The 27,131-nt window shown below is 44.4% G+C and overlaps 3 protein-coding genes across 6 annotated transcripts; 1 reads left to right on the forward strand and 2 right to left on the reverse strand.

Moving 5' to 3' along the window:
- Positions 1–130: 130 nt before the first annotated feature.
- Positions 131–6,373, forward strand: oxa1l (OXA1L mitochondrial inner membrane protein). 2 transcript variants are annotated; one of them, XM_014334725.2, is made up of 11 exons: positions 131–262; positions 1,544–1,678; positions 2,186–2,281; positions 2,373–2,649; positions 2,808–2,951; positions 3,048–3,133; positions 3,691–3,855; positions 3,956–4,060; positions 4,154–4,316; positions 4,446–4,526; positions 6,140–6,373. In XM_014334725.2, the coding sequence occupies exons 1-11, from the start codon at positions 152–154 to the stop codon at positions 6,262–6,264; spliced, it is 1,488 nt and encodes a 495-aa protein (XP_014190211.1). In that variant the 5' UTR covers positions 131–151; the 3' UTR covers positions 6,265–6,373. The 2 variants fall into 2 exon arrangements, with proteins under 2 accessions (XP_014190211.1, XP_014190212.1); XM_014334726.2 differs by having other exon boundaries at positions 1,575–1,678.
- Positions 6,374–6,414: 41 nt separating this feature from the next.
- Positions 6,415–15,430, reverse strand: slc7a7 (solute carrier family 7 member 7). 3 transcript variants are annotated; one of them, XM_005925863.3, is made up of 11 exons: positions 15,042–15,430; positions 14,562–14,615; positions 13,064–13,688; positions 10,297–10,422; positions 9,886–10,030; positions 8,632–8,755; positions 8,445–8,548; positions 8,256–8,352; positions 8,007–8,156; positions 7,173–7,356; positions 6,415–7,067 (listed from the first exon to the last, which is right to left on the reverse strand). In XM_005925863.3, the coding sequence occupies exons 3-11, from the start codon at positions 13,554–13,556 to the stop codon at positions 6,994–6,996; spliced, it is 1,497 nt and encodes a 498-aa protein (XP_005925925.1). In that variant the 5' UTR covers positions 13,557–13,688; positions 14,562–14,615; positions 15,042–15,430; the 3' UTR covers positions 6,415–6,993. The 3 variants fall into 3 exon arrangements, with proteins under 3 accessions (XP_005925925.1, XP_005925926.1, XP_042078174.1); XM_005925864.3 differs by lacking the exon at positions 14,562–14,615; XM_042222240.1 differs by lacking the exon at positions 15,042–15,430 and having other exon boundaries at positions 14,562–14,794.
- A 3,685-nt stretch (positions 15,431–19,115) lies between these two features.
- si:ch211-212k18.5 (sal-like protein 4) lies at positions 19,116–25,760 on the reverse strand. The gene is made up of 3 exons (XM_005925861.3): positions 25,400–25,760; positions 20,440–23,741; positions 19,116–20,348 (listed from the first exon to the last, which is right to left on the reverse strand). Exons 1-3 carry the CDS (start codon positions 25,473–25,475, stop codon positions 20,136–20,138), a joined length of 3,591 nt encoding a protein of 1,196 aa, XP_005925923.1. The 5' UTR covers positions 25,476–25,760; the 3' UTR covers positions 19,116–20,135.
- Positions 25,761–27,131: the final 1,371 nt, after the last annotated feature.

Here is a 27,131-nt window from a genome sequence, read left to right on the forward strand (position 1 = left end):
AGGCAGTGACTTTTTTTTAAATGTAATTATGCAAATAAACAAACTTCCTTGGTAGAAATAACCAACATCGTGTTTTTACATATGTGCGCAACTTGTTGAAATTGAAATTGACTATTTGCGCTTTCCGTAGCAGGTTGTCTGTCATGTCAACATGGCTGCCGTCAGGAGCGGTTTGACTCCGGTCTGCTTAACAAGATGTTTCCTAAGACAGACAGGCAAACCAAGCCGAGGCGGCCATCCTCTCTCAGACATCTGGAGCCACGTAGGTCTTCTTCACAGTTTCATGTTCGGTACTTTGTCTGTGCTTCCGAAGCAAAGATACAAATAGCTTTTTCTCCACGGCTAACTAGCTCGCCGGCTAGCATCATGCCTCCTGTGTGACTTTGACAGTAACAGGCTCTCCAGCAAAGACAAGAAAGACAGGACTCTCTGCTGTTCAGGGTAACTGTAAAACCAGCAGGATTTAAACCAGAAAGCGCGGACAGGTCAGCTAAAAACACTGAAATACGGAATTAGTAGGAGTTTGTTTGATGTTATTGAAAATCCGTAATGCTACATCAGTGTGACTGCACAGTCTGCCAGTTTGTAAAGAACCATTACAGCTTTTCTCTCTGATGTATAATAATGAGAGTTTTTATGAAAATAGATTAACCTAATTTAAACTGTGCCAAAGTTTAATAACCCATGTCCTGCAGGAGTCACCTGCAAACCTCTAGAGGTCAGTATAGGTTTAACTTGAACTACATGTTCTGTTTTCCCAAACGTCAATGTATCTATTAAGGATGTATTATAGTAATTGTTAAACAAATGCAAAGATTGACGATCACATTTAAAAAGAATCACATTGCATTAGTTTATGTGGCCAAAGAGTTATATAAGTCACATTGTTTAATTCAAGCAGCACTTTACTGCAGTAAAGTCTTGATGCATGCTCAATCATACAGGTAAGTAAATCCCAAAAGGTTGACTCTGTTCATCTGTACGTAGCGTCTTCAATGCAAGTCACCCTCACAGCCCATTGTTCATTCAGTAGGCTGATTTTAGTTATTGCACAATGTAGAAAGGATGCAGCTGTAAAACATTAACATTGTTTGCTGTTACTGAACTGGTTCAGAAGCAGGAGACTAAACTGAAAATATCTTTTTAAAAAATTCTGTAATTACTGTTCACCAAGTAAAAACAAACGTACAACGTTATGGTGTAGCACCTCTGTGACTTAGGCTAACTTGTCCGACATCCAGAAACTGCAGAAAGTGTTTCATGGTCAAATTACACAATTAGTGAGGGAAATCAGTCACTATTAAAGAATTACATTTTGATTGCTGCAACACAAGGAATGCTATCCTATGATCCTATGATGAAAAGGTTGTAGCTTAGTAAATTATTCTAAGGATTCAATTTGAAATATAATCATTAATTATACAAGCTTTATTTTTTACTTTCCTGTTGCTTCTTGTCTTTATTTAAAAAAAAAAAAAAAAAAGGTTATTCTGCAGTTAGTGTATTAGACCGACAGGTCTTTGTCCTCCTTCTGTCCACACAGCGGTTAATCCAGAGGTCACATCTCCACACAGTGTTTGAGTGCCGCAGCCCTGCCACCAGGGCTCTGCTGGGCCGCAGACACCATGACAAGTTCCTCTGGGTGAACGCCGTGGCCGTCAGACACAACAGCTCACAGGTGGGTCGCCACACAGGTTATGTAGTCACTACAGTTAGATCTATGCCATTCTTTAACCTTTTTCACACATTAAAGTTAATCTGACTTATACTGTTTTCTTGAGCCTCCTCACTTACTGGTGTAAACTGATAGTAGTCACGGTATTATTTAAATGTTGGTTTAAAAAAAAGTGTCTGTGAGTTTTTACTGGAGTGCAGTGGCCAGCCTGAAGACCTGGAAAGGTTTGTGTTTGTTGTGTGTCAAAGTAAAGTGTGTCAAATGTTTTAGCCTCTTCATGTAACAGGATTGGGAGTGGCCTGTAGGATTTAAATCCTCTATCACAGCCACAGGTGGACTGTAGAGTGAATTGAGTCGCGTAGGATCCAGTAACACATTACAAGTTGATGTAATTTTAACAACTGGATCCAGTTTATAGAAACACTGAAATTGAACAAATTGAACTCCTGTGAGGTTACACTATTACATTTCTACTTAACTCATGTGCAGAGTTTATCTTGACATTCACAGATCCCGCCTGATGGTGGATCCATTGCAGTTCCAGTAACAGAAACTTTAAACAGTCCTCCAGTCCTGGAGTCTGTCACACAGCCTGTCACTGAGCAGGTGAGTCTGCATCCAAAGTAAATCTTCCGCATCCCTCAGCTACGTGATCACTTCAATCATTTGGTGCTTTTGTCATTTTTAATAATTGTAGATCCTAGGTGGGACGGTTTCCAGTGTGTTACCAGCAGCAGAGAGCTCTGTTCTTCCTCTCGTGTCTGCTGACCCTGCTCCTGTTTTAACACAGCCGGTCTCTGAGCAGGTCGCTGATGTGGCACCGACTGCAGTGGAGGTCCTGCAGGCCGTTGCTGGAGAGCCTCGTTTAGCAGAGCTTGGACTAGCTGGTCACACACCAGTGGGGCTGGTCCAGAATATGTTAGAGTTCATTCACATGGATCTGGGTTTGCCCTGGTGGGGAGCCATTGTTGTGGGTAAGCATGCTTTAACACTTCTTCTCTGTCAGTATCAGTGCGTCACTTTAGGCCACCCAAACACAGGCTGGGTTTATATTTTCCTCAAGTTTTCTTTAAGAAGCGCCTTGTTTTTGATTTCCTGCGTCTATTCTCATCCTCTGCTTTCCTTCTTCCAGCGACCGTGTTGGCTCGCTTGGCTGTGTTTCCCGTCATAGTGAAGGGCCAGCGAGAGGCGGCGAAGCTGAACAACGTGCTGCCCGAGATGACCAAACTGACCAACAGGATGAATGAGGCCAAGCAGAGCGGAAACAAGTTTGAATGTAAATGTTCTCTCCTCTTTCTTCATGGCCTTATTCTCACTCTTTAGACATTCAGCTGATCCTGAGCTGCTGCTGCTGTCTCTGGTTCTGTCACAGTTTCCAAAGCGTACTCTGACCTGAACCTGTTCCAGAAGAACCATGACGTGAATCCTCTTCGTGGCTTCCTGATCCCTTTGGTGCAGGTCAGTTATTCTCAGCTTTCTGTGTTATTGGCATGAATGTTTCAGGCAGACTAATTAAACAAATTTTACACTTCAGCTTAGTACTTGCTTATGTGGAGCTCCCAGCTATTACAGTGTAAGCAAAGGTGGAATTTAGATTTTTAGGTGCATTTATGATTAACAAGAAGTTCTTTTTAGTTCATCTTGACTGTAACACAGAAACACTAAAAATGCAGTTTGTAAGTAAGATTTTGGTGTCTAGCTTTTTGCCATGGTGGGTTTTGTTGAAAAGGTTTTATTTAGACATCACAAACACAGCCATATGTCAAATATATGTCCCTTCACAATAAAGGCGTGTGTTTGGTGCAGGGGAGCAGCTTCATGGATTCATCATCATAAAACAGAGAAACTATTCATGGCTGTTAAATTAGTGATGAATGTATGTGTACCTTTGCAGATATGCTAGTTATTATCATCGACTTTGCTTTGTTGCTTCAACGTGTTTGTGATTGTTTTTGCTGGAGCTTTGTTTTTCCCATTTTTCTCTCTGGCCTCACTCATCTGCCCACAACCCTCAGACACCCGTCTTCATCTCCTTCTTCATCGCCCTGAGAAAGATGGCCTATCTGCCAGTGCCCAGCATGCAGACAGGAGGCATGCTGTGGTTTGCAGACCTGACGGCATCAGATCCTTTTTATATTCTGCCTTTGGCCGTCACTGGAACGATGTTTTTCATCCTGGAGGTGAACTCAGATCTCTTATTTCCCAAAAGAAATACGGCAAGAAAAAGAGAGTGATGGTAAAAAATTACTGACCCACTTCATCACCATCTTTTTTCCTCAGCTGGGTGCTGAGTCTGGGATTGACAACCCCAACCTGCGAGCCATGAAGACGGTGTTCAGGATCATGCCTTTAGTCATCTTCCCTCTCACCATCAACTTCCCCACGGTTAGTGACTCTTTCGCTCACATCTGTTATTGTTCTCATAAAAAAACATCACTGAAACATCTCTTTATTTTTTTTTCTTTGTACAAACTTCAGGCAGTCTTTACCTACTGGCTGACCTCAAACTGCTTCTCTCTGTGCCAAGTGGCTCTGCTCAGACACCCATTAATCAGAAAAAAGTTGAAGATCCCTGAAAGGATCAAGCACCCGGCCTCCGCTCTGCCACAGAGCGACGGATTGATCGAAAGCATGAAAAAGGGTTGGTGTTGTGAGCATAAATCTGTCGATAAATAGAGTAGGACTATAAATCTAGTTGTAGTTTGTAGCACTTTGTTTCCACTCTGATTGTTTTTGTGTTTGTCTGTGTTGGAACTGGTTTGGTCTGCAGGTTGGAAGAACGCTCAGCTGGCCCACCAGCTGGAAGAGCGTGAGCGAAGAATAAAAAATCATCTGGACCTCGCTGCCAAAGGTCAGTCGCAGTCTTCAGCTGATCCACAGAGACCTATTGGTCCCCGACAGGGTTTTTTTCCTCCTTGCAGAAAAATGACTCACTTTATTTAGAGGGAGGGAGAAAAAAAACTTTATTTGAAATGGTTGCTCATTTATATAAACTCTGACCCAAGTACATTTTGTCGTCTTGCCCTCCACCTTACAGACTGACACCAGACACAGTCAATTTATCGGAGTAGAATTCACTCGCTTTTATTTTGAAGGTTTATTCACTGCTGACCCGCTTCCTGATCCTTCCTGTCAGTCAGCTACCCTGTCGGGCGGTCGGCCTGTCTGCTGTAGTCCCTGTTCTGTTATGGAGCAGGTGGAGAACGGATTCATGTGCTGAAAAGCTGCAGGGTTAGAGCTGATTGTTGTGTGTATTTGTTCCTAAGAAGCCTCATTGTAGTTGTGGAAGAACATGTGTTATTATTTAAAAGCTGTTTAAAAAAAAGAAATGGCTTTGACCTTTGATGCACACACAGACAGCCAAGAGCATATGCCCTTAACCTACCGAACAGTGCGACATATACAATTTATTTCTGTGGGAATTATCCGGGCAGTTATTCAGTGGTTACTTCAGTACTACCTGCTTTATAAGGGATTTACTGCATTTTAAAAGCTTAAAAGAAAGATTTAAGATCCTTAAAAACGACAGGTTTTAATAAAGGATTGGGAAGTATAAAAAAATAACTTCTTTTTTTTTAAACTCTTGTAATCAGTAGTGTTAAATAAATTAGCGTTTGAAGAGATAAATACAGATTCTTGAGTGTGAAACCTGATCAGACTTACTGCTGGGTGGTTGTAAATTTAGCAGGAAAGTGATATTTCAAGTAATGTTAATATATATATTAATAAATACTAATATGGACATTTTATATTCTAAAGATCAAAGGTTAGCTTGTTGTGGAAAAGAGGCTTTTTAGCAAACGTTTTCTGATTTCTAGATGTTTGGAGCTTATATTTCACAGCAGACATTTCACATATTTGCACCTCGTCTCATTTCTCTGTGCATCCTCAGTTCCTTTCCTCATCTCCTCTCCTTACATCTTACTTCCTTTCATCAGAGATATGATTGGAGGAGGCGATGAAGAGACATGAAGAAGGCAACAGTGTAGTGCTTTATTTAATGTGGGGGGAGTGTCCAGGTGAACTTAAGTGTTCACGACAACTTAAATGTCAGGAGTCACAATGACAGCAGTGCACGGGAACTATTTTTATTCACCACGCACAGGTGAGAAGGACAGAGGTTGATCAGGCAGCTGATCATCATTGTAGCATCCTGTCTCCTGCACACACCGAGATTAAAAACACTCTGAGGACAGGATACACCTGTGTGTCCGTGTTTATGGCTGTTCCTGCAAACCACCTCTATCTTCCAGATATATTTTAGGAATTGAAACATTCCTCATGATGGCTACTGAGATTAATTTCTAGGTCACAGGTAGGGGGAGACTCCACACGTGTTTGTCTTTACACCTCCTAAATACTCGGTGGAGCTTTTTGACTTGTTGCTGTTCTGCTGCCGGACTTTTATCACTTGATGCCACCGTGGTTTATCTAAGAGTTGTCTCATTTCATTTCTCCCTGCAGGTCCACTGAGACAGACTTTTACCCACAATCCTCTAGAGCAGAAACCTCCCATTGCAGCAGCAGCATCAGCTAAAGACAAGTCTGCTGGAAGCAAGACGAGACCATGGAAGGACACTATTGGATAAATCCAACCAGCTGTCAGCGTGGCAGTAATGATGACTTGTGTACATATTTATGGATAGAAGAGTTAGGGGTATGAATATGTGTTCTAATAAAAATGTAAACTGCCTCAACACAACCTTATTGTATGTCTGCTTATTTCAACAAAACAAACGGCTGTCTTCATGTTGTCATTGAGTAATTTTATTATAAATACATGTTTGCAGCTCAACTTTTTCAAACTGTTTCACACTTGTTTAAAAATAGCCCTTCAGTAGTCTCTGACATTATAAAACTTCATGAATGTTCATCCACCTGAGTGAGCGTGGAGTCAGTCTCATCTGTTCTGTTTCTGTGAGCAAATGATGATAAAAACACGATCAGCAGCGCTCTCGGTTCCACAGATGCAGCCTGCTGGACCGATTTCAACAACAACCGGCCACCTTCAAGTAAAATCAAAAAAGGTTTTGCATTTAGATCATTTCAAACAAACTACTTGTGTTGACATAATTAAATACAGTCCGAAGTCACGCTTGGCTTCAGGGAAGTGCCGCCTATGAGCAGCATCATTAACACATTCTTTAACATCATCACAGGGTGGTGGTGGCTGGTTTGAGAACTGGATCCCGCTTTAAGCCCAAATGTTTGGTCCACTGCGGTCTCGCAACAGCGGCGGCTGGCAAAGATCCAGGCTGAGCTGAGAGTCTGTTGTTTGTGCGTCACCAGCCGCCAGCAGGGCGTTAAAACGAGCGTCTCTACTCGAGTTTGTCGATGTCCATCTCGGTCAGGACAGAGAAGCACACTTTCTGAATCCCCATGCCACATTTAGCTAAAAGAGACATGAAGGAGGTTAGAACGCAGGATTTAGGTCAAGCATTTACACTTTGATGATCAGAATAATGCAGAAAAACATCTGGATTCTTCCAAATCTTACCGATGAACCTTCGCAGCCACAGCGGTCTTTTGTGAGCCGGGGTGTAGCAGCAGAGGAAGTAGACGGGCACTCCCGACAGGGCGATGCCAATGCCGATCAGGGAGTTGATGGTGTCACTGTACAGAGGCACCACCACCAGGAAGATGGTGAGGATGCAGAAAACAATGGGGTAGAACAAACTGAGCTGCGGAAGGAAAAGCGAGAGAGAGCCGGGTGAGACGATGGGATGAATTACTGCCTCAAAAATTCTTTTCGCCAACGTGACCAAGTGAAACATGCTGGATTTTAAAGCCTTTTCCAGTTTATCAACTGCTGTACTCAATACGGGGTCATCAATTACAAAATGCACATGTTGTTTTTAATGGACTTAAACCAAGCGATAAAGGTCGTAGACCCATCAGGAAAGAGTTTACGGAGGTCATAAATTGAGAGAGAGGAACCACAGGTTTTTCATAGACATCATTATAATCAGCCCAACCAATGGAGTCGCCCCCTGCTGGCCAGTAGAAAGAATGCAGGTTGAAGAATTAGAACCTGCGATTTCTTTCTAACCTGAAGGCTGCCTCCTTTTTGTTATACAGCCTGTGACTACACAGTGACCAGTCTGAGCATGTGTGCAGTTCAAAAATTAAATGTGTTCAGGAGTTAGTCAGTTTCCTGATTGTTTCACTCCGGCGGTTATGTCCTGAGCTGCAGTGACGATTTTGCAATAAAAAGTGGAGATTTTATATTTTCACACTGGCTTCACTTTTCTATCTCAGCAGCACCATCAGTCTACTATTGTCTGTTTACAGGTAACACTGCACATACATCCGAAACATTTCATTTAAATACCTTTAAAGGCCTCTTTCTGTCCGGCTGCTTCCATCGCAGATATAGTTGCCCCAGGATGGACAAACCAACGAAGAACCAGTAGCTGAAGCTGTAGTAGTTGATCAGCCTGAAGACATCTTCTACACAGAGGTATATGAGAGCCATGACACCCTGCAGGAAAGTACGGGAATCACGGTGAGTAAGGGTGAGGGCAAAAAAAGCATGGCATTAAATTAAAACAATTAGACAACAAAGAAAAAAACGACTGACGTTGAAGAGCAGGGCGGGGACGGGAGTGTAGCGGTTGACGTGGATCATGCACAGGAAGTCGGGCAGGTGGCCTTCTCTGGAGCCCACGAAGAACAGCCTTTCGAGACAAAATAAAGCGATGATGAGGATCGGTTTATTTTGACTGGTTTTAATGACCTCGCAAAGTAGCCTAAAGAACGATAGAGATACCTGGAGGCAGCCAGGATGGAGGCATTGAGTCCTCCAAAGCAGGACAGAGCCACAGCCAGAGGAATGGTCCAGTTCATCACACCAAACACCTGATCTGCAAATGTCTGCAGAGGGAAAACTCTTCAACAAAAGCTACACCTCGTACATGTCAAGCCTACATCATTCAGTGTGGATCGGAGGAACTTACCACAGCCACAGCATCACTGTCTAAGATTGCAGGAATTGGGAGGATAGTGTAGTAGGCCACGTTGGTGAGAATATAGATCACAGTCACGATGGGCATGGAAATAGCGATGGCCAGAGGCAGGTTTCTGTAGTTCAGAGAGAGAAACAGCAGAGGGCAGCAAAAGAGATCAGAGAGATTCTTATAGAGAGAAAAGATCCAGAGTTTTGTCTGAAGTCTCTGAGTCAAGAGGATATTAAGTGATAAGGAGCGGGTGTTTGTCACTTATTCTGTCTGTGAACTCTGAGAAAGGCTTTTGATCTAATCACATGTGTGGCCTTGCGTTTGGCTGTGTGAATCAAAGAATAAGCCTGAAACACACACGAGAATACTTCAGAGCCTCTCCTCCCATTTTCCCTCCCTTTGCTTTTCACCTCTGTGTTTTGTTTGGTACTCAGACAAGAGGAGGCCGTAGAAGTCCATCTACCTCTACTTTTTGTCATGCACTGATCATTTCAGTTTCATAGCCTTAACTCTGAACTTTATCCAGATGCTTCAGGAAAAGTAGACTGCTCATAGACTGCTTGTTGTATGTTTAAAGACGTAATTGTGAATATAATAGCTGCAAATGTAAAATTAAGTGTAAGCTAGTCTGCTATTCTGGCCATTGGCTCTAAAGGGGGAACACGGTTTATAAAATAAAGATGTTAATTTTTTGGGATAAGACTTAAACTAGCCATTAAAAGCATTAACTCATGAGTTAAATATTTATAATAAGGTAACAGAGCAGCGAAGCCAAAAGTGTAGTTTTCTCTTCTTTGCAAAAACACATGAGTCGCCCCCTGCTGGTCATTAAGGGCTATATCTTTGGGACAAAGTGACACAAACCACTTTGGGGTTCTGTCAAAAAGGCCATTGGGTGTAAAGAGAAAAACCTGTCACATTTGAACCTGTTTGTTAATGTCTCAAGTCTAAAAAGCCCATTACCATCACTGAAAATGTTTTCTATCATCCGTGAGTCAAAAATTCATGTTATATAAAATTTTCAGCTTATTCAGAAATTTGAGTCCAAAGTCCAACTTTTGAGATAATAACTTGAAATTTTGACTTATGCATGACAAAAAAAAATTTTTCATTGGCAGAAATGAGCTTCCATACTCCGGTGTCTAGGAATGGAATTATACATTTGAAACCACAGTAATTTAATTCCCATATGATGGGATGATTTAATGCTCATAGTGGCAAATGGTTCATGTGACATCATGCGTATTAACTCACCTCTCTGGGTTCTTGATCTCCTCTGTGACAAAGTTGAGGGTGTCCCATCCAGAGTAGGAGAACAGAGCTGAATACAGAGCGAGAGCGATGGCTCCTGGATCTCGAGATGAGCCATCGAATAGCCCCTCGAAGTTCTGGGTGTGACCTAGAAGGAAGTGACAGCATGGCACTGTGTGAGCGTCATGTAGTTAACCTAATTAAACTCCTACCCTCCACATAACAATCTTATCTGATTGTTCTTTAACAGTTTTATATTAGTTATAACAGCAGATAATTTTTTTATGGATTTAGTGAAGGAGGACATGCAGAGTGTTGATGTGACAGAGACAGGGTAAAAGACGAAAGAAGAAGAAGAAAAAGAAAAACGAGAAAAAGAAAAAATGTGTGTGAGTTGCTGATGTGTTTGAGCACCTTGTCCGATCTTCACCAGGCCGGTGATGATGACGGCGATGAGAGCAATAACTTTGGCGTAGGTGAAGAAGTCCTGGACTCGGGTTCCCCACTTGACATAAGCGCAGTTGACAAAGGTCAGCAAACCTGAAGGCGAGGGAGCGAAACACATGAACACACACGTATCATTCAAACACAGACTCGCACAGCAACAGACATTTGCTCTTTAAACTGTGTGTGTTTGTGTGTTTGTGTCTGTGCCAGCGTGTTTCCATGTGAGAGAGCGGCTGATTTAAGGAAGCACTGCTGCTGACTCAAGCAGACCGGATAGTTGTTTGTCAGACAAGGAAACAGCTGAGTGCAGCACATAACACACACATACTGAAATACACACATGTACGGTCATGGAAGTGAGACCAAGTTTAAAAGCTTGAAAGAAGAAATAATTAAACAAGCACCGATCTGTTCTGATGAGCTTGTATGTTTCGGCCTGAGGTTGGAGATTTGTCACGATTGGCACTTATTGACCTACAGCCTCTGGTCCTGATAAGTAAAGTGGTCCCTGCTGCATTCTTCCTTATTGCCCTCCTTCACCTTGATCAGCATTAATGGTGTTGGAAAACATGTTTTTCTGCTCCTCTCTGTCACTTATCTCTCTCACGCACGCTCTCTGACTCTGGCACCTTATCAGTAAGGGACCGCCTAGTTCACGGGACATCGTAAAAATTACTATCCCCATTGATAGCGTGCAATACTCCGTTTTGTGAAAGCGAATCTTTTCATTAATGAATGTAAATTAATTGCTGTAGTTCAGACCAAAACAGGAATGCATCATCTTCCACCACACTGACAGCTAGAGGGTAATAACAGGATGCCTGTTCAAACACAGCAGAGCACAATGCCTCAGATGGAGGCGATCAAGGATGAGTGATGGAGGAGGAGGCTGTGCCACCCAGAGGTGGAGGTTTGAGATCAGGTGTGAGAGACAGGCAGGCCAGTGATACGGAGATGCTGAAGACTGCGTAGCTGTTAGCAGACGATGACCTTGAGTACGGGTTGGGCGGACTTTACACCTGAGTTCACGTGCTTCTGATAACCGCCCCTCACAAACAAAACGTTTGAACAGTACGTGGATGTGGACTGAGCTGAGTGTATCTGAAATGACCATATTAAAGATGTCTCCTCTCACTTTGACATCACAGAGACAAGAATAGATAAAAACTGCACACACAATGACCTAATTACTCAAAATTTGGACGTTTTATAGAAGCATGGCCCGCGCATATTAATAAAGTTATACAGTTACACGACATCTGAGATAATCAGTCAAAATTCTTCCACTGCAAAACACTTTGACCCAACCAGACTTTTAAATACTCAGTCCAACTCAAATCATTTGATAGTAAATTATTACACAGGATGTAAACTTTCACTTATTATAATCTGAATGTTTTTATCTGTCATGTTAAGGTACTGATCATCGAGCCCACCAGCCAGGCCGTTAAGGTCACAACTGTCTATCTTATTCTGCTAATCAGTTCAAGGTCACGATGGCTCCTACCTCGGCTGCCGTGGAGTACGCCCTGAAACGGGGAACCGCTCACACTCACATCTGTACATGTGGTCTGTTAGTTTAATTAAACTAATCTTTGGGTTACGGGAGGAAGCATGCTGTACCCCACACAGGTACATGCAAACTCCACACAGAAAGACTCCGGGTGGCCGGTGGATTCAAACCCAGGACCTCATTCACCCCCATCCCAGTTCTCTGTCTACACATGACCTCATTGCACTACAAGCTGTTTGTTCTTGTGTTTTATCATAATTTTTATAAAACAGAACTTACATGTTGTCTTTACTTTTTACTTTTCGGCCTTGTGCAGAGATCAGAGCAGTTTCGGCACTGTCATGTCTAAAACCTTTCTTTTCTAGTCTTGAGTGAAATAGGGTGAAGGTGAACATGAAACAGAGGGACTTCATTACAGCAGCTGCACTTACATTTACTGCACTGCCTTCACTTAAAAGGAAGCGGTGCTGTTTAAGCGCTTCACTCATGTGCTGGCTGAGATATCAGAGGAGAGGCTTGTCAGGTCAGAGTGCCCCTGCAGGGAGGACTTTACCTCATAGCTACCAGCCTCTCTGTCATCCTCTGCTTACTGGTGCATGGCACAAAAGTGTGTGTGTGTGTGTGTGTGTGTGTGTGTGTGTGTGTGTGTGTGTGTGTGTGTGTGCAGTTCAGCGTGAGTGTGTGTGTGTGTGTGTGTGTGTTGCGCGCCCACCTTTTAGGTGGGTCAATGGATTTAAAGGAGGACATATATTTGTTATCAGGGCTTATCTGGGAGATATTAACAAGTTCTCTCTGCACCTTTGACTCAGTGTGCAGTTGCGTAGTCTTTATCTCGTGGTAGATTTGATCTTTCTACATTTACAGGAAAAAAAAGAAAAAGGAAAAGCTGTGATTCATGTCCTTGTGTGATGAGCCCACACCAGGTTTTCCAAAGCCACTGCTCTGAGATTGAGTAAAAAGTGGCTTTTCCTCCCACTTAATCTACCGAATGGATGATTTTAGGGTGGATCGGTTCCTCTTTAATCAGATGTTAGTGAGTGTTTCTGCTGTAGACCTGCTGACTCTAACTGACTGCCACCATTTTTCACTTCTCTAGTCTCTGCAGCTCACGTGATCTGTCATAGATGTGAAACCACGGCTGTAACACAGACTATTAGGCATTATTGACACTGGATATCACTCACGCACTGACTCATCTTCAGTCTCCAGATGTGTACTTACATATGCAAGCAGCAGCCAGCAGCCTGTTGGCCAGGTACGGGGCTATGCAGGTGGGGAAGATGGGCTGCACCATGTAGTTGGAGAACGTGATGGCAATAACGGCCTGGCTGGTGGGCTCGATGATCAGCAGCGAAGTCCACAAGCGGATGAAGGCCATGAAACCCCCGAAGGCCTCCAGGATGTAGGCGTAGGAGGCCCCGGACTTGGTGATGGTGGTCCCCAGTTCGGCGTAGCACAGGGCGCCGAACACGGAGAAGATCCCGCCGATGGTCCACACCACCAGGGAGAGACCATAAGAAGCGCTGTGGATGAGGACGCCCTTGGGCGAGACGAAGATCCCCGAGCCGATCATGTTCCCCACGATCAAGCATACTCCGTTCACGAGGGAGATCTCCTTCTTGAGCTTCATGGACTCCTGCGAGTCATCTGACTTCTCTGACGGGGGGCCGCCGTTGGACGGCTCTTCTGTAGGGATGAGGCTGTGAGAAGCCATTGTTCGAGTTTGGTGGTTTTAATTTATTTTAAAAAGGAAAACAGTCACAAAATAAGAGGGTTTGTTTGGCCTTGCTGTGTGATGAAGATTGGAAAATTCCTCCTCGAGCTATCTTCGTTTATCTCCCGCCATCTGTGAAGGCAACACGCAGGGGTCATATCAGCGATGTTGTCACAACTCAGACACACAGCAAATACTCGCGTTGTCCCGATCCGATCACACAAAAACACACTCGCATGCCAGAGGCACTAATGTCAGAACAAACATGCAGAAAAGACAACGCACAACGAGTGTGGACACGGTTGGATTCGAGAGCGGGATTTTGGGATTGGAGGGCCATTAGGCCGCACACCAAATGGCCTTTTAAGGTTGAGTGTATTTACAGAGAGACGGGGAGGGGAGCAAACACGTTGCGTGCCTCAGACACCGGCTTCTCGCTGGTAACCACAAGCAGAGAAAGAATCACTGACTAAGACTCACACTTAGACTCCCAGATCCACCTACGCCGGCATATGCAGAGTTTCAGTGTCAGCACAGCGGCCACAGGTCACATGTTTTCCAAAGTTCATTATCGTCAGCATGTGTGCAATTTGATGATGATGCAGACACGTTAGGCAGCAGGTTCAATAATCTGGCTTTACACAATCTCTTTACATATCATGAACTGTCAGTGTTGTTTTGAATGACAGTGTTTTCACTACATTAATGCCAATTTAAAGTGTAGTTATTTACAGTATTTACACTTTGATCATTCAGGCTTCTGGCTTTTTCATAAAGTCAGCGCATATAAATAAGTATACGTCAGGTGTAGGGGTACACGGAGAAGCATAAATGCAAGATATCGATCCAAAGATCGTAAACTGGATACAGCTCGTAAGTAATAAGGAGCTCAGATACAGGAGAGACTCAAGCATGGAAAGCCTGATATGAACACACAGACACAGACTCACAGAAGCATGAAGCTTTTGTGAGGAGAATGTAAGAGCGGCTGTGAAGTTCAGATACCTCGTGGCAACAGCAGCAGTAGGAGCAGCAGCACGTGTCTTGATGAAGGAGTCACTGCAAAGAAGGAGGACAGCAGATTGGACGTGAAGCATGCCGGAGAAGCTCAGAGGCGAAGCTCTTGCAGACAGAAAGAGCAAAGTTCAAAAGCTGCTGATAAGTAGGCTTCTTTTTGAGCTACTTAAGGTCACATCCTGGATACAGGAAGTCCTGTTGTTTACGCAACGGGACACAAGTAACAGTTCAGTTGTTTTTGATTAATGAAGCAGCGATAATAAAAATTATCATTATGTTTTCAAGGCAGCTGTGGAAACATCTGAAACACATCAGAGGGTTTCTAATTAGTTATTTCTTCCATGTAAAAGATCTCAGATTACTCACTCGTAAAAGCAGCCAGGCATGATAAAACAACTCTCCTGAATTAACACTTCTACTTAAATCATTATGAAACACAAGCAGCAGTTTGGGGGGGGGGACACTCACCCTCTCCAGAGGCTCCTCAGCTCCTCTCTGCTCCTCTTGGGGTCCTCTAAATCACTGCAGCACAGTCTGATCGCAAATACTGTATTATTTCAAAATCCACTCTCTGTTCTGTTATTTCATTGTCCTGCCTCCCTGTCACAGTCGTAAATAAACCACTTCATGCGCCTTCCTCTTCTCTCTCTGCTGTGCTGCTGCTCGGTTTCCTCTTGTTCTGCTTTGCTCCGACCTTCCTCGGCTGATGCGTTTGAGGTGTTGTGCACTTCTGGTTCCCAACGACGCTTTTAATCGACCGAGGAAACGAGTTCAAGGCGAGAGTGGGAGGGCTTTAGTTCACCTCAGCATTGTTTTCCTACGGGTGTGTGATTCAATTATCTCGCCCATCACACAGGTGTTATCTGCAGCTTACCTGCTCTTCTCTGATCAGTGTGACAGTGGAAATAAAAGGAGGACTGAAGGTTTTTCCACGATTACTATTATGCAAATGCATCTGGAGACAATTTGATGATATAATGCTGTTAGAAATGTTCACTTTAAGGCTCATCTGAACAATGGTCGTAATTATCCACTCATGTAAGACTAGCCTGCGTTTTCTCCTTCACTTTAAGTACATGCCATTACAGTGTTGTGATGTTGTTTATAACACAGGCAATATTGTAATAAAACAGTTATACTGGTTTATAAAACTGAGGGGAAATAGCGTAACTTAGCTGATGCGTGTCTGTGTGAGGCTTAAATGCACATTTAATTAAGAGTCGCATCAGTGTTGCTGATAGCAACAAGTAATTCATACGTTTCTGTGTTTCTGCTGTTTGATGGATGACCAAACACAAGCTATTGCGCCCTCTTGTGGATATGAAATAAACTGAATGGTGATAAATTATCAGTTTCTAGTGATCTCGGTTTGATTCTGACTGAAATGAAGATGATTTAAAAGAGAAAGATCCGAGAGGAAAAACATCAAGCGCACGTGAACCTTCAATAATGCAGATATTATGGAAAAGTAGAAAAACCAGTAGGTCATTTTTATCTTTCTTTCTTTGTTGTTTGCTTTGTTTGCTTACTCTTGATTCTCCCCAAAGTGTGCGTTGGGTCCACCTGGTGGGCTGTGAAGGTACTACATGTAGGCCGCTACAGGTCAGTTACAAGAAATAAAGTCTCTAAAGTAAAAGGGTTTGCATTGAACATAAAAACAAACGTATAAAGTAAAAACAACATAAATTTTGTGTTTTTATTTTCATAATGCATTTTTGTTTTTTCCATTTTGTCTTTTGTCTGACCCGTTTTCTGATCTCTGTTATGTCTAATTAACAGGCAAACACTTAACCTGGAGATGTAAGAGCCAGGTCCCTGCAGACAAACCGTTAATTAAGAATCAGCCTCAACAATCAAATCACCAGATGCTCAAAATGAACTCACAGAAGATCCAAATACTTCATCTTTGTTCCTGTGTGTCGGTCACAGTTATGATGTAAAACTGTGCGGCTTTGTTTGTGAGGAAATGTCTGATGTGGCCATCGGCGAATACTTACAGAGCGTAACGAGAACATTTTGAGCGAAAAAGAGACAAAACAAACAAAACTCCTTCCCCACTAATACAACCTGGGGAACAAAAAAATGATTTAAAAAGTTAAAAATACGTGACTCATGTTGCACATTTTTACAGCTATTATTGTCCCGATTCAAAAATCAAATCACTAATTAATCACAAGCCTTTTTTTAAGGATTTGGGTCATTCTTACTATTCGGTGCCATTTGAGTCCTAATGACATAATATGGTATATTTAGTGTAAAACTTGTCTAATGCTTATTTCTAAACCATTTTCTTGTATGTTTAACCCCCCTCTACCATAGAACACATTGATATATACACAGGATAAATACATTAAAAGTAAATTACTTTTATTTTAGCACAAGTCACTAAAGTACTATGTCCCCAGTCATGCTTGCTCGACTTCAGTTACAAATATAACTTAAAAAAAAAAATCTAGATTTTTCATCATTTCTGGATTGGCTTATTTCTAATGTTCCTCATCAAATGTTCTTTTTTATTATTAAGCCATGTTTAATACTTAAAATCTTTAAAAAATGTTGTGTCCCTGAATCAACTGTCACCCCTGTTACTCTGATAAGAATTCCATAGAACACATCACCTGATTATTCTTTTAGTCACATGACACTCCCGGATGTAACATATTTTGGAGGGAAAACTTTCAAGAAGAAGACGAGTAAGTACCACTCTGTAATCAACCCTTTTTTCAATGTTTTAGCAAGATTTTGTAATGTGGCAAAGCATAACACGTCCAACCTGTTACGCTTATTAATAATGGAAACAATTTTTTTTTTGTAATTTTTATAATATGGCTAATAAACATGTTAAAAATGGTTCTTAGTGGTCACCATGTACTAGCTTGTTGTTCATCATACTAGTAGTAATGGCTAAGTTTAGCATAAAATCTCCCCCCTGTTACCGTCACCCCTGTTATTGCTATGCACTGTAACATGAAATTTCCTTGCAGATTTTAAAAAGGGACATTGTAGCTTTTAGAAAATGTAAATATTACTATAACTGTGTATTCAAAACAGTTATTAATAGAAAATTGAATGTCCTGTAACAGGGTGGACATTTGGCACGTCATGGGTAAAGACTTTGATTTTAAAAAATATTATAATATAATATCCTTAGCTGGACCAATACATTTTTCTTATAGGTTGAAAATCCCTCTTTTAGATGAAATGTTAAAATAATTCAAAATTTTGTATTTTTTGATGAAGAGTGATCACACTGAAATGGCACCGAATAATCAGAATCAGAATCAGAATCAGAATAGTAGGAATGACTCATTTATTCGAGGATGTTTCGCTTGAATGGCAGCTTTAATTAATCAGATCAAATTAATTACTGGCGACTGTGAAGTAATCAGTTTCTTTGTCTTTTAAAACGATGCTAATTCCTCATTGCTCCAAGGCTAAACAGGTTTAAACGCTGACCTTTGACCCCTTGAGAAACTTTTGTCCTTTTTCCCTGGAGATGATTGATGCCCACAGAGGGTTGATTAAAGCTCACTGATGAGTGTGCTGAGGCGTGATTAAAGCCTGTAAACACATCCAGCATCACACCTGTTGGATTTTATATTCACTTCTATCTAAATGGCTTCTTTTCTGTCTCTCGCTCCCGCTCTCTCTCTTTTTGTCTTTTTTTTTTTTTTGATTGAGACACATCCGCTGTCACTCATGAACGCATGTGGACAAACTTCTCACACATGGCTCCTTTCTCCCCCTTTGTCCCGCTCCCTGCCCTGGGCATTCTTTTCATTGGTTACCAGTTGTCATGGTTTCAGGGAGCCCCTGCAGGCTAAAAAAAAAAAAAAAACTAGAGGGATTAAAGGCGGCCATTTTGGGGACAGCTGGACCAGGTTGGTCCCTGTTGCCCCCTGTCCCGCTCCCAGTCACTGTGCGAGGGGGGACGAGGGCCGGCATTGTGTGAGGATTAGAGCTTCCTGTGTGTCAGCTCATTACACGGGGGAGTGTAGGGGTGACGGGTGGAGCAAAAAGAGTGAGGGAGCGAAATGAAAGAGAAAATTTAAAAGAAAAAAGGAGTGAGTATGAAAGAGAGTATGACACAGAGAAGGGGAGCGAAAGGCAGGAGAGGGGGGGTATAGGGAGGGAGGTGGCAGCCTCTACAGCTGCACCCTCAATCACACTCATACAGGCTCCGATTATCCTTTTCACACACACTCACACACACATGAACAGCGCAGGGGAACTGAAACATATTAAAAGACACCGAGAGCAAAAAAAGAAAAAGAAAAGAAAAAGCAGAATCTGGAGACAGCTAGCCCAGAGTCTCAGACAAAGGACCCCACCTTCCTCCTCCTCCTCCTCCAATCCAGACACACAGAGAAACTGGAACAAACAAGAGAAAACTGACCAACAGTGTGCACACAGAATAAGAGTCATGCAAGCAGAATACTTAAACAGATAGATGACTTCACAGAGACACGGGATTAAACCCAGCCCAGACAAAAAATGCCCCCCCCCCCCCCCCCCCCCCCACACACACACACACAAAACGAAACCCGCCAGACGAGCAACAAACAGGTCTCCTCTTCACATTGCCTTTTGTTTTATTTATCTTTTATACATCTCATGGGAACATATTTTTGTCTTTGCTACAAAAAAAAGAAAAAAGGGTTTACAAAGGGGGGAGCAAAGCATACAAAAAGCTAAACTGAGCTAAAGCAGGAATGCAGTGAGTGCAGACAGTTGGTGCAGGAGCAGGACACCCTCAAGTGCTCTGAGAGAGAAGGGAGGATGAAGGAGGAGGCGGGAGGGCGGTTATAACGGACGGGGCTCATACTTGTTGCGGGTTTCACAATGCAGATAACAGCAACCATCAATACAGCAACGCAGACAGGGCCCTGTGAGGGCCGGGGTAGCTTACAGTTTTAAGTACGGGACTCACACAGTCACCGGCAGCATTACGACCAAACAGCATCACGGATTCAATCATTTCAGCAGGTTTTTCGGCAGCACAAGGCAAAGTGCAGCTCACAGTGTAGCTCGGCACATGCATTCAGCAGCATCACATTAAAAAAAAAAAAAAAAGGAACAAAGTAGGAAACAATAAGAAGTCTTAAAATGTAACCGCAGCTGTATTTACAAACTCTGGCCATTCCTAATCTGGCCTGTTTTGGTATTGACTTCATTTTGTAAAATTCTGGACACTCTTCTTTTTAAAAAAAACAAACAAAAAAAAGCACAAAAATCAGCTATCATAGAGTCTGTGCTGAATAAGCACCACGATAACAGAAAAAAGAACAAGTAATTCAGCTCATGGTAATGCTGTGAAGTGTGTAAATAAGGCCTCACCGTGGTCTCCACAATAGAAAAATACATAGCTAAAACACTACATTCACAAAATCACTGGAATCATACTACAGTATAAACTACAGCAGACCTATCTGCCTAACAAAAAGGTAAATATGAATTAGAATTATTATTACGCTAGGAAACAAATCTCGTTCTATTAAGTAAAAGAAAAATACATTCCCTTGTCAGGACCCTTAAAAACTGACATTCAACAGCACTAACTTTCTACGCGGTGGTGTCCATAGCCTCGTCTGCCGCGTCACAGCCGACGCTGTTCGGCAGAGGATCTGTGCTGTCGCCTTTCTCGGGGGATTTAAGCAATCCCTGCTTTTCATCCTGCTGTGCGGCGTTTTTACGATCCTCCGCAAAGTCATTGTCATTGGTTTGAGCCTTGGAGGGGGTACTGGTCAGCACGCCGGGGTGGGTCTTCATATGACCCTGTTGACAGGACACAAGGATATTTATTTACAGATACAAAATCTCAAATTAAAAACTTTTACATCACACTATCTATTATCTCTTCTCTCACCTTAAGTCCGCTCCGGCTAGCGTAAGCCTTTCCACAGTGGGAGCAGCTGTAGGGTTTCTCTGGGCGATGAGGCTGTGTGTGTGGTGTTGGTGCTGGTGTTGGTGCTGATGCTGCTGGGACCGAGGGCTCAGCATCCGCAGAAGGCTTTTCTGGAGTGTCCTTCTCCAGCTCTGTGTCCAACCCAGACAAAGACTCTCTGAGTGTTTCACTTTTCCCTTTACTGTGGGCAGCATCTCGTTCCTGTGACTCATGTGGTGCACTGCCACAGGCCTCATCTGCTTCTGGGATAGCTGTGGGGCTGACGGGAGGGGGGAGTGAAGGTACGGGATTTGCAGTGGGGTTACTATCAGGAGTTATTGTGGGTTTATCTGTCGAGGACTCTTCATCATGATTAACGCCTCTGTGTGGCAGATCATTTTCTGCACCAGGCTTTGAAATGCAGAGAGAAAGGGGGACGTCGTCACCCTCTGAATCTCCATTTGCCAAAGCTGGGGGTGCTTTGAAAGGGCTGCCCAGGTCAGTGTGGGTCTCCTCCTCAGAGGACATGGAGCCATTCACCAGGCTACCGTCAGCTGGGATGCTGTCCTCTGGCCCTGCTGAAGTGAGGTTATGGGTCAGAGGTGGGCTAACACTGGACGTGGAGCGCTCTGATTCCTCTGTCTTCACAGATGTGGTGTCATTAGCTGCAGATTGCTTAAAAGTGGACCCTGAGCTTAGAGCATCAATTTGAGACTTGGTGCCTGTTGTTAAGGCCAAAGGAAGGAGCTGTGTTTTAGATTGGGAGCTAATGGAGTCATTCTCACCATCATCAAAGACGCCACTGTCCATTTCTGCAGCATCTTCGGGGGGAACATCTTCATCGGGCGGAATCTGTCCTCCGAGGTGCAAGCGGATGTGGTGCTGAAGAACCAGGGCATTGGTGAACTTTCGTGGACACAGCGGGCAGGAGTTCAGGGCACGGCTATTGGGCGGCCTCGCACGGTGAGTGGCCAGGTGGGCCCTAAGGCTGCCCTTTGTTGAGAAGGAACGACCACAAAGCTTACAAGGGAACGGGCGCTCTCCCAAATGTGTGGCCTGGTGCAAGCGAAGAGCTCTGGGGCAGCTAAGAACACGCAAACACACACCACACTGATTAGCAGCCTGGACGGCGGGGAGAGATGGGGTAGTTCTAGTAGCGCCCGAACCCTGGCTCGTCTCTGATCCTGCAGCATTAGCACTAGGACTCAGTCCAAGAGCAGCCAACATTTCCCTGCGGTAGGCACTGGAGGTGGTGGTCAGGTCGTGGCCATGGGTGTCTCCGTTGGCTTCAGTAGTGGTGTGTGAGGAGGTGGAGGGCGAAGAGGCAGAAGAAGAGGAGGAGACACCTGGGTGAGGCTGCTTTTCAAGCTTCTGTACCAGCCGCTGCAACTTGGATGTATCAGAGGTAGAGGTAGTGGGAGAGGATGAGGAGGGGGAGGAGGCAGATGGTTTAGGGAAAGGTGGGAAAGGGAAAGGTAGCTGATGAGGCGAAGTGAGGTGGGAGGTGGATGGGTGTCCCGGTGGTCGGAGAAGCGCGAGGTGGTGAGGGGAGGTACCTCCAGGGAAGAGAATCTTAGGCAGGTGAGCCAGCTGGGAGTACGGCGAGGCTGAATGGAGGCTCGAGTGAGGAGGAGTGTTTTCGTCAAAGCGCTGCTGCTTTGCTCCTTTAAACTGGCTGCCCACAGAGGACGAAGATGACGAAGAGGAAGACGGGAGCACACTGCTGGATGCGCTTGCAGCGGCTGCCGCTGAAGCTCTGTTCAGCTGTAGCAGCGAATGAGCTGTGGACAGCAGAGCCATGTCCACAGAGGGGGGCAGAGGTAGCGAGGAAGGCGAGGCCCGAGCCGAGCCACTGGACAGGAATCCTAAAGCCATGCTCTCTGTGATGCCGGGAACGCTTCCTTTCACCGCGTTAAATGTTTCATCATCATCAGCTCGCCGTTTGCGCCTCCTCTGGATGCTCCCTGTGGCCGATCCGCCCTGCGTTTGCTCTGACAGCGCTGGGGGCAGCAGGGAGAGCGACAGCTCTGGGTTCTGCTCTCTGTGTCGCAGGAAATGAGCTTTAAGGTTCCCCCTGGTTGTAAAACGGCTCAGGCAGACTGGACACTGGTAGGGCCTTTCCCCTGTGTGGGACCTCAGGTGGATCTGCAGGGACGAGTCGCTGCTCAGCACCTTCCCACAAAAGCGGCAGATGTGCTGAGGGCGTCCTGATGAGGAGGCAGAGGTAAGAGAGGAGCTGGACTGGAGGTCCTGGGGATGGCTGGTGGGAGGAAGTGAAGGAGTTGGGAAGCTGACGCCATTACTGTGAGCGAATGAAGAGGTGTTAGACGATTTTTCATGGAGGTAGCGCGGTGGCAGGCCCAGCGACAGGGACAAGGGGTGTAGGGAGGCAACAGAGGAGCTAATAGTGGATGAAAGAGATGAGGAAGAAGAAGATGATAATGAGGACGAGGTAGAGGAAGATGCAGCTCTGCTGCTGTTGTTGTGTGAAGTGCCTGACTTGGAGACAGCCGGTTGGGGGAAGAGAGCTGATGGAAGGCCAGTCAAAAGTGACGAGGCTGTGGTGACTGGAGTGGCAGTGGAAGGATGCGTTGGGGATGAAGATGCTGCTCCGTTAGGTTTCAGGTTGCTTTCCGTTCCACTGGCTTGTACATTGTTGTCCTGGCCAAAGACAGCTCCTCCAAGCCTCAGAACGTGCCTGCAGATCTCTTCTGTTATCTGCATCTGGTGGATTTGGCGCTGTTGTAAAACCCTCAGCTCCTCTAAGAGCACCGCCAGTGTGGGAGGGACCTGGCTCTGTCCCTGCTCCCCTGGTGAGCTGGTGGCCTGCTGTTGACCTGGACTTGAGCTTTCACGGTGAGGTGGAACACATTGAGAAGAGGAGGAGGAAGAGGAGGTGGAGGTAGTGGTGGTGGCTGAACTTCCAGTCTGCGGGGAGGTCATGGTGGAGTGAGAGTTCCCTTGGCTGTGGGAACCAGAGGTCTGACCCAGGGGGGGAGGTGAGTGAGTCTGGGAAGACAGCGACGGGTGAGGGAAGTCCGGGGAGAGGGAGGAGTGGGTGTTGGGAAGAGATGTTGTGAAGGGGGCGATGTGGCTGGGCCAGTGGGGAGGAGGTGAGCTCTCGCTGGGTAAGGAGGGCGCGTGGAGCCCTCCAGGGGATGGGCGAGGGGCCAGAGGCGGCTGGCAGTCTTGAAGAGATGTGGGGGATGAGGAGGAGGAGGATCCTGATGAGGTCACTTCTGAGCCGAGAGATGTGGATGGTGACTTTAAGCCCAGATGGTCATCTGAGGATTTAGAAGAAAAAGAAGAATGATGAGGGGTTTTTTTTTTTAAAAAACCTGCATGTTTATTTGACAAAGCTCCGATATCAACCCAAATATACAGCTTTGTGAATTTATCTGAACTCTGTTTGTTCCTTTGCCTCCATTATTGTTTATGAATTTAGTTTTAAAAAATTCTGTGTGCATACCAAAAGATACAGTTACAACATCAAAAGAAATTCCTGCTGGAAAGTGGCCTTGAACACGCAAATAAACAAGAAACTCAACCGTCCACGAGTCTTTGTGATATCTTGTCTCAATCTGTGCTCTCCGGAGTAAAACTCCTCAAACATCTTGTGCACACACATACAAAAAAAAAAGCTCACAGACCACCTTGCTGCTATAGCAACACATTTTAGAGGACAATGGGCATCACCAAGACAACCCATAGCCCCTCTTAACCCACTCCCTACAGCGGTTACGTCTTTCATCTCCCTATTCACCCTCCCCCGCCTTACGTCACAGTGGAGGTCAAGGGTCAGGCCAAGCTAAGGGTTCTGGGCACTGTCCACACACTCTGATTGGTCAACTAATCTGACCTCTGGCACTCAGGGGTCAAATTCTTTCAGAAATCTTGAGCACGGAGTGAGAAAGAGTAAAAAAGAAAAAGAAATGAGGGGGAGGGTAACAACAATGGAGAGACAAACTAACTACTCCCTCCTGGAGAGACAGTGATGGAATGAAAGACTGTACCTCAAGCGAAACTCCTTCCCTACAAACCTGCAAGCAGATAAGCCTCAAACTAAAACTTCCACTATTAATTGTGAGAGTTTGCCCCAGGGGAGCTGGTGCATGCATCAGAAGCTATATCCCACTAATAATGTGACAAAAACCTCCATATTCTCTGAAATGTTTTGAATCCCCCCGCCTGTGTTAGGAGTATACAGTCAATAGGGCTAAAGGGTGAGAAAGAAGGAGCAAAGAAAGGGGAGGGGGGCTGTATTAAGAAAGGTGGAAAAATGAGGGGCAGAGGGGCACATAAGGAAGAAAAGCATGGATGAAGAGCAAAAGAAGATCAGAATAGAAAGGGTGGAAGATTAATCTTTACCCCCCAAAAAAACCACTGCCCCCCGCCCCCACCCTATTGCACCTTATTGTGAAGAAGTAAGAGAGTGCTCCATACTAATCAAAGCCCTCCAGCAGTCAGCGCTGAGCAGCCTGTTGGTCTCCAAGAGGATGAACAGCACACGAAAATGGCCACAGATGTATGTTAGTTAATCCTACCCACAAGAGCAAGTTTATTGGCCCCGTCCAAAGTGCCCCAGGTCTCATTTATAAGTGGGATCTATTGCACTAAACTAGTAAGCAGAACTGTGAGGTGGGACTTTTTTCAGTCAGTTAAATCAGGTGCATTTGTCGGAATGCAAATGCAAACATGAACTTGCAAAAGTTCGAGAAAAGAAATCAAAGAAAACCCGCTCATGACTTAAATGCTAACTTTTGCGTTGGTAAATGAATTTAAAGATTTAAGTTCTTATAGTGAATTTCACAAGCAGCCAGTAGCCTGTGAGCAATGTTGTTTATAACAATCTTATGCAGCTTTGATTTAACAAAAAGAAAGAAAGAAACACAAACATCCAAAAATAAAAAGTGCACGAACACTCGTAAACATGTTTTCTCACCGTGCGATTGCAGCCTCGGGCCCCCTGGATCCGCGTTAACGAGATGCTGGGGTCTCTTCTGTTTCCGGCGTGACATGATTCACGGCGAGTCAGACGGAGAGGGGGGCATCCGTCGGTTCAATGGCAGTTTTTTTTTTTCTTGCGCACTTGGACGAGCTTCCGAGAGCATCCAAATTTAAGATGTGCTGCAAGTCCTTGGCTTTAAAAAAGAAAAAAGAAGAAGAAGAAGAAGAAAGGGGGAGTTTTGAAAGAGCGGGTCTTTCATGGAACAAAGTTCCAAAAAGAAAAAGTGATGTTTGGAAATCCGCCGGGCTGCACCGTGTCACATGAAGCTTGCCGTGTGTGTGGCTGTTTTCTAAAGTCTCTTCTACCCCCCAAAAAAACTTGTCCAATTTGCGCCCCTCCTCTCCCACTGCTGCCCCACTGCATGCACATACAGGGAGCGCACACACAGTCACACATACACACTATATACACACACGCACACAGAACCACTCCTTGTTCTATGATATTTGCATTTGAATGGCGTGCAACACACAGCCTCCCCGGTTCTCCTTTTCTCTCTATCTCGCCCCCCCTCAGCTTTATTTTTCTTAACACTCTCACGCTGCAGCCATAAACTTTCAATAAAAAACCGACAATGGCGTCAAAGCCCGTTGGATGTCTAAAAAACAAATTAAAACGGGCGTAAGATGTGGCCTTTTTGTTCGAGATAAATGTTTCAATCATTATAGCAAGAGAGTGAGTGCGAGAGAGAGAGAGAGAGAGAGAGAGAGAGAGAGAGAGAGACGATGATGGCTCTGATTAAGATGCAGTAACACGCGTAAAACTAATCCAACAGGTAACTTAGCAATCAGGTGCCATGCCTCGATCCTCCTGTGCGCTCTGCACCTATACTTTGATCCTAGTCATAATAATGAAGTCAAGCTGGCAGGTGGTTTCCGTCAGCGTGAGTCAAAAATCTGCCTTCCCAGCATTGAGCTGAGAAGGCGAGATGTAGCCTTTGATTTCCTCGGGGCCAATTATCAACAACAGTGCAGCGAGCGGCTAATGTTTGCAAGTGGGGCCACACATCCATTCCACATGCATGCATGTAATTCGTGTGTGTTATCACCGAGCTCATAATACCCACCCCCAGCACCACCACCACCCAAAAAAAGCATCTTACACTGGAGCTCTATTTAAAAGGCAGAGAATAGATGGGAATCTTTGACAATGGCGTGCTGGACACAGTTGAGTGAGCATCTCCCCTCTCTCACTATGAACCCCCGGACCCGCTGCTGCACAACACAATGCCCCTCTTTCACCCCCTGCCTTTACTCCTGTACCACGTGGAGAAATGGATAAAAGCAGGAGAGGGGGAGAAAAAAAAGTGGTGGCGGAGGAGGAAGGGGGCCATATTTAAGTAGGTGTCTCACATAAAGCATATAGACTGGCCGCTCAGAGGCTGTGTAGGGAAAATGGGCAGTATTTGATTTTGAGGAAATGCCTGCCATTCAGAGTTTAACAGTTTAAGCTCACAATGATGGACTTTAGTCAAGCTTTTTCACGTCACTTTGAAATACGGCACTATTTCGAAAAGAAAGAAAAAGAAAGAAAGAAAGAAAAGTTAGGACACTATAACATGTAAAACCATTATTATTATTATTATTATTATTATTATTATTATTATTATTATTATTATTATTATTATTATTATTATTATTATTATTATTATTATTATTATTATTGT

Source organism: Haplochromis burtoni, unplaced genomic scaffold, assembly GCF_018398535.1.
Source record: "Haplochromis burtoni strain Fernald_Lab_line unplaced genomic scaffold, NCSU_Asbu1 Contig_82, whole genome shotgun sequence".
In the NCBI taxonomy this organism is placed as follows: Eukaryota; Metazoa; Chordata; class Actinopteri; order Cichliformes; family Cichlidae; genus Haplochromis; species Haplochromis burtoni.

What these genes read in the sequence shown, in the direction of transcription:
- oxa1l (XM_014334725.2), top strand. Translation starts at nt 152, where the DNA reads ATGGCTGCCGTCAGGAGCGGTTTGACTCCGGTCTGCTTAACAAGATGT. An exon ending in TCAGACACAACAGCTCACAG is followed by an intron (nt 1,679 to 2,185) that starts GTGGGTCGCCAC and finishes TGACATTCACAG; the next exon opens with ATCCCGCCTGATGGTGGATC. An exon ending in TCCTGATCCCTTTGGTGCAG is followed by an intron (nt 3,134 to 3,690) that starts GTCAGTTATTCT and finishes CACAACCCTCAG; the next exon opens with ACACCCGTCTTCATCTCCTT.
- slc7a7 (XM_005925864.3), bottom strand. Translation starts at nt 13,556, where the DNA reads ATGGCTTCTCACAGCCTCATCCCTACAGAAGAGCCGTCCAACGGCGGC. An exon ending in ACAGAAAGAGGCCTTTAAAG is followed by an intron (nt 7,357 to 8,006) that starts GTATTTAAATGA and finishes TTCCTTCCGCAG; the next exon opens with CTCAGTTTGTTCTACCCCAT. An exon ending in GTGGCTGCGAAGGTTCATCG is followed by an intron (nt 7,068 to 7,172) that starts GTAAGATTTGGA and finishes TGTCTCTTTTAG; the next exon opens with CTAAATGTGGCATGGGGATT.
- si:ch211-212k18.5 (XM_005925861.3), bottom strand. Translation starts at nt 25,475, where the DNA reads ATGTCACGCCGGAAACAGAAGAGACCCCAGCATCTCGTTAACGCGGAT. An exon ending in CCCGAGGCTGCAATCGCACG is followed by an intron (nt 23,742 to 25,399) that starts GTGAGAAAACAT and finishes CTAAATCCTCAG; the next exon opens with ATGACCATCTGGGCTTAAAG. An exon ending in CTAGCCGGAGCGGACTTAAG is followed by an intron (nt 20,349 to 20,439) that starts GTGAGAGAAGAG and finishes TCCTGTCAACAG; the next exon opens with GGTCATATGAAGACCCACCC.